The 14397-nt window shown below is 32.3% G+C and overlaps 1 protein-coding gene across 2 annotated transcripts in view; it reads right to left on the minus strand.

The window, feature by feature from the left end:
- LOC123009552 overlaps positions 1-14397 on the minus strand; it is a 60223-nt gene that overhangs the window by 27039 nt on the left and 18787 nt on the right. The window contains exon 1 of one of the 2 annotated variants that reach the window (XM_044405940.1): positions 8190-8236. The exons of the other annotated variant lie outside the window; for it this stretch is intronic. Coding sequence (XP_044261875.1) covers positions 8190-8191 — 2 coding nt within the window. The 5' untranslated portion in view covers positions 8192-8236. Of the gene's footprint in view, positions 1-8189; positions 8237-14397 lie in introns of those variants that run through there. 2 annotated transcript variants of the gene reach the window in all.

Genomic DNA, 14397 nt, shown 5'->3' on the forward strand with positions numbered 1-14397 from the left:
TACACGTAAATTTTTCTGTGCCGCTGTACTCTTTTTGAATCAGATAGTTCTGTCAATAGTGACGAAAAAAATAACATTTGAAGTTAATTAGATTCAATATTTTTTAAAGCGGCATTCGTTATTTTGCATGGAAATTCCATAGGCGACTAGTGACTAGATGAAATCACGCTGTAATTTAAACATTACATAAACAGATAAAAACGTTATTTAAATTAAAATTGTCCCTCCAATTCATAGAAATTTAAAATAAATATATGTGGTAGGGGATTCATTATTTGTTATTTGGCCACAAATTAAATTAAAAGTCAACATTCAATTCAAAGTGTCTAACTTTGTTTGATTTCGTTTAGTGAATTTGTCCACTCAATTGCAAATCTGGTTGGCAACCGTGCTTTCTTTGCTTGAAAAACTTTAGCGAGCTAAATCCCAAGTGAAAAAGTCGAAGAATTCGTTTCTACGAGGTGCGAATTTTTTGCCGTAAATCGCAACTACGAAACGTCTCAATTCAACTTGTTACAAGTTTGGTCATGTTAGCAGAACCCTGAAGTTTTTCTCGACGTGAGACGCCTGTTGAACTTGTTGATGCCATTAGAGTAGTTCGAATCTAATTTAACTTCACGTTCTGTTCATTCCTTTATCGAGACGAATATTTTACTAGTAGGCTTGAGAATAGTGGAAATTTTTTGTGGTTTTTCAATATTTAATTAAATTTTGCTAGTAGCAGTTCGAAACAACAACAAACACGAAATTATGCAACGTCAGCATCAACAGTGTGCAAATAATTTCCGATGATTGATTGCTAACAGCTAACTTGGACGAGATTAAACATTCGCGATTGAAAAGTGATTACATTATAAGTAATTTAAATTGAAAAAATGCATACCGAGGGTTGGTTTAAATGAGAAGATGTTAATTTAACTTGATTGCAAGGATTATGTGTGCTGGATTAGATAAATAGTTTCCGTAAACCGAGAGTGAAGATTTATTCTAATAATAGTGCTTTAGAGACACTAATCCTTTGGTTTCAATTGTATAACGTTAAGCTCGATAATGAGGCCTTTTCTGATTTATTACTCTCAGTTGAACCCTCATTATTGGTTGAAAAAACTTCGTCTCGAAAGGATAATCTTCTAACACAATTTTTTCCCTCCAGATGAATTGTTTGGATGTTGAAGCGGTTAAAATCTCCCTTTGCTCACATTCCAAGGTGTCAAAATGAAAATTTTAATTAACCATAGCTGAATTTAATTCATGATACCAATTTTAATACATCAGCTGGATCTGTGCAGTTTATTTCTGACTTAATGGCTCTCATACCAACAGCAGGAAGCTTATACTCTTGCATAACAACGTGGTTGAACACGTTTAATCAGCTGTCCCCTCATTTCCGGAGCGAGTTGAAATGACGGCTTTTATAGTGGAAAATAAAAGTCAAATATAGAGCAATGTTTAGCGTTGGAAGAAAAAAAGTTATGTAACAGGAGATTGTTATCTGTGTTGATCTAAGCGTGATTGAGATAAGAGAAAGTTGCAGTAATCAAACATTTTACAAAATATGTATTGTATCTATTTGCAACTATTCATTCCGAGCGGAATGTAATTTTGGAAGCAACTTTGATGTATGGTCAAAATCAAATATCCTCGAGGTTTCGTATTGACAAAGTTTTGAATTCCCGTTTCATCAATTTAAAATAAATATCAAATTATAGCGGAATCTAGTCAACGTGTCTCATTAATCCTTATTAAATTCTCCGTAATTAGTGCAACACGAAAAAACCTTTAGTCATTACATGAAATACGGAACATTAAATTAATTTCAACTAATTTCCCTCCACCATACCGTCTCAGAAGGAGCGAGCAAAAACCGATTACACAAATGGCGAATGCTAAAAACAGTGCAACCAGACTTTGAGAATGTAAACAGAGCAAGTGTGTACAACACTGAAAAGCTTCAACTATGTTATATAGCACAATAAACAATTTGCGTCGTCGTTATTTTAATGAGTATGTTTGTCCTTTCAAACATCGAAAGAAAATAAAAGTTTGTTTTGTTTTCCTTGGTTTAATGAAAGTGGTCCAGAAATCCGTGATTTTCGGATTTAATTGAAACTACGAGAATAATGTGAGAGATTTTCTTATGTACACTTTTTGAAAACACTTTTTGGGAAGTTATTTCATTTGGCTGTTATGAAATTGGCACAAATTCATTTGAAATTTTTAATGAAAGATCTTCTAAACGAAATTAAGTTAATAACATTTTCCTTTTGTACAATGACGTCAATGTTTCAGAGATGTGGAAGGAAGCTTTTAATAATTTTAAAAATATAAAAACGAAAGAAATGTAAGTAGTGGTTTCTAATTAATTAAATACAAATAAAGGAAATGAATTTAGGTTTAGAATATCCGTTATCTAACAGTAACTTACTTTTCCTCCTTTCCGTTTCCTAATGCATCGCCTTTGGTGATCAAAGAAGTTGTTTGAAGTTTGTCTAAATGTGATATTTCAAACTAAGAGGATTAAAAAAATCTATGTACTGATATATTATGCAAACTCAAGAGAATTAGAAGCACATAATCGCATTTCATTTTAAACAAAAATGAAATTTTCGGTACTTCATTGATTTTTTCTAAAGACGAACTAAAGTGTAGCCAACTACCAACCGACTGTAATAATAATATTATTTTCATGATCGTTCCCTTAGATACATAAGGTGAAAAGAGGTATACAGGGTGTTTGAGGATTGTTAGCAAATATTTTAACCACTAATAGGACTCGCCAAAAGAAACAACTTTCGTTATTCCAACGAAAGCACTTCATTTCTGAGTTAAAATTAAAAATAAATTGAAGCTGAAAACCCGTCCCCACCTATGTCTTATTACAATGCTTACAATCATTCATAAGAAAAAGCTTTGGAACGTAAACAGCGTAAAGACAAAAAATTATCGCCACATTAGGGTAGATCAGTGTCAATGTTAGTGGGTCAATACTTGCTATTATAAAAAATTGCTCGAAATGTGGTCATTCGTTGGCAATGCACACTTTTTGTACTCTTCGGGCTAGGGAAGCTTGCGTTCGCACACACAGCCCTTCGAAGGTATAAATTTGAGCTGCGTACACTAATTCACTAATTGTTTCATGTGAACCCCCAAAAAAACACACGTATTTAAATCTGGTGACCGCGGTGGTTATTAGCGACCAATCCATCTCAGGGAAAATGATTGTTCAATCCATTGGTGACGACTTTGGCGTAATCTGATGGAGCTCCACTTGTAAATACCGCATGTATCGCCAAGGGCACGTCTTCCACCAGATCGGACAACACATTTTCCAAAAAATCCAGATAAACGGCACTAGTTAAATGTTGAGGTAATAAGTGGGGTCCAATTTGGTGATCTTCAATGATCGATGCCCAAACATTTAGTGAAAATCGGTCTTGGAAGTGATGTTCGTACACCAGTTAATTTGGCGTTTGAGTAGTTGGCCATAATGACTTGTTTGACAATTTGATTTCAAATCGATGTGCACAATTCACCCAAAAGCGCATTAACGACTAACTAAACTGACACGTGTAAACAAGTGATATTTTTTCTGTATAAAAACTTTCACGGTCAATATTCAATGGAATTTATTTTCGTTGATATTTTTACTTCCAACTAACAAGGACAGACACACTGAACGGCTCGTGAAAATCATAGGATGGAAATTGCAAAAATAAATTTTGGATACGGAATTTGTTTGGTCTTCAATTCGACTTTTCATAACAAATTCTCTTAGTGGTTAACATATTTGCTCGCAATCCACAAACACCCTGTATAACTAAATATATAAATTCTTCAATTTATATACTTGATTTGACATCTGTAAAAATTAACCTCAAAATTTTCAATAAATTCACGTTTTTTATGAAATTTCGCTGACGATCATGAAAAATGTTGTGCGCTGTCTTATTTTTCAGGTCTTCGACTTCCACTGCAGCACTCAGCTTCGCTTCGTGCCGCAAAATTCGGTCTCAGACCTGAAAAATAATTTGACAGCGCCCTTGTATCGAAAATAACTATTTTATTATAGGCTTGTAGCTTGTAGACTAGACAGATCACAAAAACAATTTCGTTGATTTCCTTTGTATCAAGCATTCCAGCGAACCAAAATCCGGCAAGACAGCTAATTTATTATATCTTATCGTTTACGCAGACGGCAAAACTTCTGCCATCGTCTCGAAACCTTTATAAATAAATTATTGCTCGCGCCAGGTGCAGATAACGCACTCCTTTGCTCGAACTGAAAGCTGAAATTTAACGTCAAAGCTTCATAAACAATTAACTTGGTAAGCACTACAAATGCTACGCTAGAAAAACCTCGCACGCAAAAACGTGTTTATAAAGCGTTTACAAGCAGTCTGATCCCTAGAGGGATGTTTGTGTCCAGTATAATTTCACTCAAAAGGACACGCTTTTGCTTCTTCGCCAAAAAAGCTTTCAAAATATTCTTACCACTGTCTGAAAGGCGAGTTGGTTTGACCTTAGATAATAAGTGCGTGCAATGGAGTCATCTATAATAACAATGGTTGTAAGGTATATTAATAAATCAAGAGATGCATTATAATTTGAAAGCGGTTATTAGAGGAGAGATGGAATTTTGTTGGTGTGAGACTATTTAATTAATAACGGTATTTCCAGCTGTGACAATTTCCACTTTCCATTTAAATATTTATCGAGATGAAACGATAAATCAATCAGGAGGAAAAATGCAAGGGAAATTAATGTTTTCAGAAGTTCTTGAAATTGCCATAAATCATTTTTTTGCGAAAAATACTGTGGGTATTTAATATCACCGAATCGTTGAAACGTGTATTAGTTTTTAATTCGTAACAGTTGGTAGACGTGAATCAGCCCTGCACAGGAAGTCGACTTGAGGGGAGCTCGACTATAGATTTTCAGTTCTCACCTTGAAAAACAACAACAAAATAAATAAATGTAAATTTTAAAATAGCACAATATCGACTGGAATAATCTTCTGTAAGCGGATTGCTTGCAAAAAACTCAACGAGAACAAATTTCAACAAATACAAAACCTTGAATTTGATTCAAAGTTTTTAATCTCTGCGTTGCACTGATACTCTTGCTCTGAACATTGTCAAATATCTTTTGTAACTCGAAGCAGACATTTCAACGTTGGATCAAAGCTCAAGCACTTCGGGAGCAACGACATCATCTTCAAGAGTCGATATCTCACAACATGACGTTCAACGAGCCGATAATTCAAAGCATGTGAGCTCGCTCAGGTAAAACTGGTCATTATTCACAGTAATAGTCCGTCATAAATGTGATGGTGGACTTTTTGCACTTGGCTTGGGTGAGGTGTGCCAAATGTAGTTTTTAGCAAAAACCGAAGTGCTACCTACCATTATTCTGCAACACTGTGCATTTGCAAACAGTTTTTTTTTACATTTTAATGACTTATCTGTCAAAAAACGGTTTGTACAGGCGTATTCTTGGGTTAATTTTACATACAGTACTAGTTTTTCATAAGAATTAAAAATTTTTGATTTTTTGGTCAGAATCGGATATAGTGCTTCTAGCCTTATTCTTAACTTTATTACTCAATATCTCAAAAACCATACATCGTATAGTATTTTAACTTATTGCTCGTGATTAGTGCGTAATTTTACGTTTAGAAAACCATATTTTAAGCGTTTTTATAACTTAAGGTAAATTGACTATTTTTACGATTTTACTACCGGCTCATCTTCAAAAAACTCAAAAAATTCGTAGTTTTTTAAACTTGACCCAATAATGTTTTATGCACTTTTTTTAAACTTTAAGAATTTTAAGGTTTAATTTTTTTTTGATTTTTGTCGAGATTTTGGTCGATTTTTGATACCCGGAGCGGTCTATTGCCAATAACTCCGGACTTATTGTATGTTTGGTACCGTTGGAAAGAAAATTTATTTTCTATGGTATCAAAAAAGATCTATGTTCTGCGATAAATAGTTATTGAGAAAATTTTTGATAAAGTTAAAATTTTCAAAAATATAAATTCGACTATAATTTCAAAACTATTACGCATTTTGCAGTTTTCTGGACGCCAATCGATTCCCCAGAATAATTTACATAGGTTAACGTCAAAATATTTTATCAATCATTAAGATACAGTTTTGCCGCAATTTTCAAAATAAAAAAAAGGAAAATTTGTTAACACCCCCGCTTAAAAATTAGTGTTTTTGAACATGTCTCAGATTCGATTTAAACCCATCTTATCCGATAGATTTTGACTCGCTGATTACGAATTTGCCAAGCATTTTGTGCTATCTCCTCTAGTTTCGCCGTAATGGGCGATTTAAAATTCATTTTGTTTTACGAGATATTGACTTGGCTTTGGCGACAATCGATTGCGATTTGCGCTGATTATGACGGTGTTGAGCTTTTTGCTCTAAGTCTAATAGTTCAGCCGTAATCGTCGTTCAAAAAGTAAATTTTTCCAAAATTCTGAAACTTCATATGCGTTTTTTTTACAAAACAGTGAAATCTAAATCAAAGAGCTAAAAACCATTAAAATCTACATTAAGTTATCTATTTAAAGGAGCAAACTGGAAGTCGCTCCGGGTTATGGTTCTGGGTACAGAGACATTTTTAGTTTTTTCCATAAAAAAATTCATATCTCAAAAACTATGAGTCTTAGGTCAAAACGGTGTGTACAGGCGTATTCTACGGTTAATTTTACATACAATAATAGTTTTTCATAAGAATCAAAAAATGTTGATTTTTGGTCAAAATCGGATATAGTGCTTTTACTTTTAGCCTTATTCTTAACTTTATTACTCAATATCTCAAAAACCATGCATCGTAGAGTATTTTAACTTGTTGCATCGTGTTCAGCGCGTAATTTTACATCTAGAAGACTATATTTTAAGCATTTTTTCCACTTAAGGTAAACATAAAAAGCTTTTTACATTTTAATGACTTATCTGTCAAAAAACTTCCATCTGGAGACATAATAAATATCTAGAAGTAATGAAGATTTGCAAAAATCATTGGCTACTAAAATTTTGTTTCTGAAATCCTGCTTATCCATAACCAAACATATATCCAGATGCATGATTAATGCGTCAAGCGGCATTTTAACGATGCACAGAGGAATCCTTAGAGTCTCGCAGAAATAGAAATTCAAGGGTAATCGATGTGGTCATATGTTATATTTATGGGCACACATTGAATATGCTTCGGTTTTGCTCATCATAAACGAAAGTGATGGTGAATTATGGACGTTTTGTTTCATGGGATTTATACAGAATTGGAACGTGATTACTATTAATGATGTTGTGAAATGGGTGTTTGAGTGCATCCATCATTCCTCAGACTGGTATTTAGAATGCACTTTGAGCGTTTGGATGATTGCAACAGCGAGTTTTGGAGAATTTTATTTTTATTGAGAATTTTCAGCGAATGAAATATAGTTTGAAGGTGTTGTTAACTGAATCGAGGAATTAATACGACAGGTATTGTGTATTGTGTCAAAAACAATTATATTTTAAAATTCGTTCTGTATTCTGGCAACTCTAAGAACGAATGTACTATTTTCTAGATTGGCTCGTAGAAAATAAGGACGGTAAATTATGGCCGTTTAGAATTTCGATAATGCTAGCCTACCATCCTTATTACTATAATTATGTTAATAATTTAAGAAACTAAAAATGGTAACTCGCCTACACAAATCACCTTGATATTAACGAAACACAAACAAACAATTTTCCAATTATTTCCAACTCGATTCCGTGGCATATCTCACAACAAGGAAGTCTTTTAAACTAATTAAGTAAATCTACGTCTGTCGTCAAATAAAGTTCCAAAAGAAAAAGCCAAAACTTCTGTAATAAACACCGGATTCTCGACAAATCGTGAACTTCCTCACATAGCGTTCCAAATACCAACAAAGAACGGAAACGAGATTCCATCTGGACGCTTAAATAACGTGGCATATTACGTAATAAAATAAACACTTTCGATTCTATATCAATGAAAAAATAAAACAAAACGGAAATACAATTGGCCAATAATAATTTAGATTGTCTTTGTCACAACGTTACGAAAGTGATATCAGATCGGGAGCCGTTCACTTTCCGGCAGTTGCCAGTATTGATTTGCATTTACGGAGAGGAAAGTGTGCTAAATATTATATTTTTCCAACTTACATAAAGGCTGGGAAGGAGATATGGTGGAAAGTTGATGTATGGGTGACACGTACCTGAAACAATACAACAATAAATTGATATTACGAGTATGTCAACAAATTGTGCAAATGATTTATTTTCACGTTAACGTGGATGTTTGTCAATTTTCGAAAAGTGAAACGCCACGATTTCTAGAAATAAATATAGTAACCACTATCTCAAGATCTTTTTTTTTCTGTTAAACTGCAATATTTTGTGAAATTATATTTTTCATAAATAAAGAGCTTGTGATGAAACAAGAAAGCTAAAGTTTTGTAAAAAAAAATTGGCCCTTCGACACTAATATTATAAGCGTTTTATCTTAAAAAGGGAAAAATCATTTAAATCAAAAATTCTTGCATTTAATATAAATAAAATTTATTGAATTGATATTTTTTCGGCACGAGTCGGTCCTTAATTGCTCCAATCGTATAAAAAACATTTAATTATTATCAAACTGTTTAATTAGTGTCTCATCTTATTAAAATCTGGTTCAATAAACAGGAATATCTAATTATTCAAGCTGAGTTTAATCTTAACTCAACTAAAATTAAACTGATAATATACAAGTTGTTATCTGGTGGGGAAATTCGTGAAAAAATATTTTTTGTATCAAACATTATGTAATATCTATTTCACGCTCAATTTTTGATTAATTTTCGATCTAAAACCAAATGAGGCCATTTGCTGAAGTGTAACAAAAGTTTATCTCAGAAAAGTTTATTTTTTCGGCTGAAATTATCTCGCCAGGAGCTACAGACGGAGATTTAGAAGTTATTATCAGAAAGGATGTGACGTTTGTGATTTATTAGGGCTTTTATTGCAATGAAGAAAATAGCACAAAATTGGACCAACACAAGTTATTATTAAAAAATAAAAATAAAACTACTTTATTTATAGATAGGAGAGTAAAATACTCTTAAATCGTAAAAATTTGGAGTCTAACAGAGCGGGAAAATCATCTGAAACATTGATAAAATAAAATCTGAGAAAGGTATGATTTTGAAACTCGTCTCTAATAATAAAATGATAATAATTAGCCCACACATTACGTAAAAATTGATTTATCGATTCCACTCTCGGTTTTGTAGTAGTCGTTTTAATGATTAATTTTTTGTTGTGGAACGACCAGATGGTACATTTTTTCGGATTAAGGATAATGAGACACTTTAAACCGATATCTTTCGTAATGTATCTCCGATTTTGCACGGTGTGTTTCTCTCTCATCTTAAAATTTATTGACGTGATTTACATAATTAGAAATTAATTGGTCATTAAATATTAATTACATAGTTATCAAGTTCATTCCCACCGAATGTTTTTCATTGATGGTCAAAGTAAAATATGAACGGTGGAGATTTATTAAGTGGCTTGCTGATATAGATGCCTCGAGGTGAGTTATTTTGTGTTTGCAGACACATTTGTTGAGGTGGAAAACGACTAAATACCTCCTTGCAAATTTCAATATATGTCTGAGTGGAAGATTGTGTAAATACAGATGCTTTAACAGAAGCTCTACATAATTAAATAACTCTTATCTGATTAAGGAGGTGAAATATGTGGCAGACACTATTTCATCCTCGATGAGTGGTCAATTATGGCAAAAGTAAAATAAATTGTTTTGATTAAATGACTCTATAGAGATGTGTGTTTGGCCTTAAAAAACAGGATAGGGAAATATAAATGATTTCAAGACATTAAAAACAAAGAATCGTTTCGATCAAGCTTTCAAAATGCTTATTACTTAATCAAAGTCCGATGTTACAAATTTGTTTTTTGCTGATAATTGATTTAATAGTTGCGGTTACCGTGAAGAAAGTTTTTACATAACATCCTCTTTCCCCGTTTTATTAAGAAAAATGCAGTAAATCGCAATGATCGATGATTCCTTTCTATCCAGAAAGTAAAAGTTTATTTTTATTGAAGAGAAATTGTGCTAAAAATGTGCAGTATTGAGAAAAAATCGAGGTTGAAGCAGAGCACATTTCTCACGATATCTGCAGTCATGATGATGGTCTTAGTATAATAATAGTAATCGTGACTAGAGCCTTCTTAATTGCTTCTCATTTTGCAATTAACCAATGCCACCATAAATCCCATAAAAATTTCGATCGTTGCAATCTAAATGAGGAATCTTTCGCTCATTCACAGGGTGGTTATTAAATTATTGTACTGCATCGAACAATACCATTCTTAATAGCTCAATTTTAGTAATAACAACATGGCAAAACTGCGATAAATCTCGCAATGTTGCGCCTCGGGATTCTGCATTGTGCGTTTAAAAAAATTTCTTGCGTTCACAAATAGACGCAAATTATTTACGATAATGATCGCAAAAGTCTGATTAATAGCGGACAATTAAAGCTGCACCGGAGGCAACTGTGTGGAAACGACATGCAGTTGCGACGAGGAAAAAACCGAAAACTGCACGGACGATTCCCTTACCTCTGCGGTTCTTGACATCTAGAGACAACGTCAAAGGATTTTTTTACCGGTTATGTTACGATTCGCGGGTACGTAGTGACCTCAACGACCCCAGATTTGTAATTATGCGAGTTTTGAGGCGACTAACGGAGTGCAGGAAATTCATAAACACCTACTCGGGACCAGTGGGTCAGAGGAGTGACCTGATCAATCAGTTGCGATAATTTTAATAACGTTTCTAGAGGTTACTTAAGTTTCTGGGACATCACATTAATTCTCTAACAAAAATTAAATTATCGGACAAGATTTACTTGCAATTTTACAACTAAAAACCAGTAAAATTAAAATCACGATTCCAATATAGTAAGTCAATAAATTATTATGTAGCTACAGGATGTCCCAGCGAGTTGAAAAAGTCCATTAGTGACCTTTACATGGTAAAATTTAAAAAAATAGGACATTGATAAACACTAAACACTAATCTAGTCCATCGCCTAAAATTATTTTCATCCATACAGCGTGTCTCAGTTACAATACAAACTTGTGTTGTTTAAATGAAACGCCATATGTTTCTTAGCGTTTTTGGATGTAGATTTTTATGACAATGTTTTTAAGCTAAACTTTTATTGGTCGATTTTGCTTAGTTTTAAAAATAAGACGGTTTTTTTGACAAAAACATGCACTTTTTAAAAATTTATTACACAAAAACTCCGACATCTAGAAATATTTTTTTACTACTACTAAGGTTGTAACATTTTTTAGTGTGTTGCATTTGCAATGATAAAAAAAAATGAAAGAATTTGTTAATAGTTCAAGAACTTAAAAAAAATTAATGGAACACCCTATTTATTGTTTTTGCATTTCAAAGATTATTATTGTCTTTCTAAAATTATTTACTTTTAGGTGTTTATGATCATTAACTAAAAGATATTTAACGTTAAACATTTAAAATAATAATTACTATTCTTTCAGTAGCCAAAAAGTGCACAGTTGCACAAGAGATAGAAGAAATATCACTTAATAATCACATTTGTGTTAAACTAAACCCATTATTCTTTATTTTTACAATAAAATAATTTGAATTTCAGTATTTATCACGACTTTTACAATCTCTGGATAAATCAACGGATAAGTGATCCGTGGTGGAATTACTATGGTTGCCATAGTATCAACAATGCTGATATTGATAAGTATTGTTGCTACAATTAATATTGAATATGAAAATAAAGAATAGGGTGTTCCATTTAAATTTTTTAAGTTATTTAACTTTTAACAAACTTCTTAATTTATTAATCTTTACAAATGCAAAATACTAAAAAATTGCTTCAGTTTTAAATTCTGTACTTTCTTCTTTGCAGAAGTAAGAAAAAATTRGWTRTAGCTGTCTTAYTTTTTGTGTAATAAATTTTTTAAAAGTACATGATTTTGTCAAAAAAACCGTTTTATTTTTAAAACTAAGCAAAATCGACCAATAAAAGTTTAGCTTAAAAACATTGTCATAAAAATCTACATCCAAAAACGCTAAGAAACATATGGCGTTTCATTTAAACAACACAAGTTTGTATTATAACTTATTTTTAAGACACGCTGTATGGATGAAAATAATTTTAGGTGATGCACTAGATTAGTATCTATCAATGTCACATACGATTTTTTTTTTTAATTTTACCATTTAAAGGTCACTAATGTACTTTTTCAACTCCCTGGGACTCCCAGTATAAAAATTACCTACAATTCAAAACCAAGCTTTCGGTTAAAAGTATGCACAAGTTCGTGTTATTTGTGAGCAAATTTGACACAAATAAATGTTTTAGATGCCACTATCATTCCATTGATCTAAAGTATGTAAATATTTCACGTATTGATATTATAAACGCAAGTAGGTGTTAGAAACCGTTTCGCTCTTTGTAGGCTGGAAGCAATAAATAAAACTAAGCACGTATCAAGGATATGTCTTTGGTGAAAGAAAGGTTTTAATAAGATCAGAATTTATTCAAATTAGGCGCCAAGCGTGAAAATTGAATTGTTGTGGCTTACCGTAAAGGTTGATCGATATTAATATCGATTCGAGTGAAAGTTTTATTTGATAATTGACACCGAAAGAAATTCCGGAGTTTTTGACCTGCCTTACTATGCGATTCTCTCAAAGGAATCGTTGAAACTATCCCAAGCTATCAAATACGATGATTTATTAAACAATAGTTACAACAATCCATTTCAAAGACCTGTTGGGAATATGTTAACAGGTAGAATTGACGTATTTACATCTGAATAGCGTGTTGATTTCGTGAGTGAGCCAGAAACGCATGAATTTTACATTCCAATGGTGTATGCTGATGGTTTTGTTCCCTTTGTCATACCGAGCATAATTATTGTTCTATTTTGGTACACACAGAATCATATAATGGGGATGTGGTAGCAATATTCCAAACCAGAAAATGTATTTTCTATTGTTTGCAAATTTCTTGGCCCCAAAGAACCCAATTTTGTCGTTCTTACGTCACCTTTACATTTATGGAAAAGTAAAAACCACATAATTTTAGACCACTTAAAATTTAAAAAATTATCTTAAACCGGAATGAAATATATCCAAGTTCCATGTTTATAAAAGCCTAAAATCGGCATTAGCAAAATTTAATCTCTCATACCTTGTTTTTATCTTTATTTATTCTGAAATAATTATGTTTATTATAAATTTCATACTTCGCCTCAAGTATTATGTTTATGAAAGATGTGAAAAAAAGTAGGTATTCGAGAGAAATTATATTATCTTTTAAATCTGTGTTTTAAAACTAAGAACAAAAACACGATAAAACCCATCACATAAAACTTTAATTATATATACCAAGAGGATCCAAGAAAAAGTTTTAAAACTAAGTCATGTATACAGGGGTGTGTCAGAACTCGCGCCAGAGAAAAAATTCAAGTAAGATAAGATACTAAAAAACATGCAAAAATGTTTAAAAAATTCTATCTGTCAAAAAATTTTGACTTTTATTTAATTTTTTCTACTCCCACATCTAAAACACGGATTATCGTATATGTTTCCATGACACTAAGTGACCTTTTATACACACTTTAACAAGCCGTGACTTATATGCGTATTAGTCACGTTGCTAATAGCAACTGTCATATTAGTCACGGGCTGAAGTTAGCTTTCTGTAATTCTAATAATTTTTCGACTGTAATTTAAATTTTGCCCTCAAGAAAAATATTACTTATTGCTAACTTCACCGAGATGCTTTCTGTCAGTTGTCATTTAGATGAGGCTGTGGCTTGTGAAAAATGAATGAAAATGAAAGTGAAGATGATGTTTTTATTGGAATTTGCACTCCACCCAAGATTACCGAAGCAGCGGCCTCGGCAACTGCTAGTTCGCTGCCGAAAAAATCAAAAAGTCAGTACGAACGTGTATATAAACTTTTCCAAGATTAGCGTCAAGAAATTAAATAAATTCTTTATCTGAGAATGGCTGCTTGCATATTTTCAAGATATTTCGAAAAGGATGAAACCGTCTTCTTTGTGGACAGTCTACTCAATGTTGCGGATGACGCTTAACCTAAAAAACAATGTTGACATGAGAAAATATCCCAAATTGTGTGCGTTGCTGAAGAGTAAATCTGATGCTCATAAACTTAAAAAGTCGAAAGCAATTAAAGAATTCTTATCCACTGCTCCTGATAAGGAATATCTATTTACTAAGGTAAACTATAATTCCAAATTAAATTAAAACTAAGTACAAATATATTTTTTTTATTTAAGTAAT

Source organism: Tribolium madens, unplaced genomic scaffold (assembly GCF_015345945.1).
Source record: "Tribolium madens isolate multiple individuals breed KSU strain unplaced genomic scaffold, Tmad_KSU_1.1 Scaffold_7;HRSCAF=85;Tcas5.2_LG10, whole genome shotgun sequence".
Lineage (NCBI taxonomy): Eukaryota > Metazoa > Arthropoda > Insecta > Coleoptera > Tenebrionidae > Tribolium > Tribolium madens.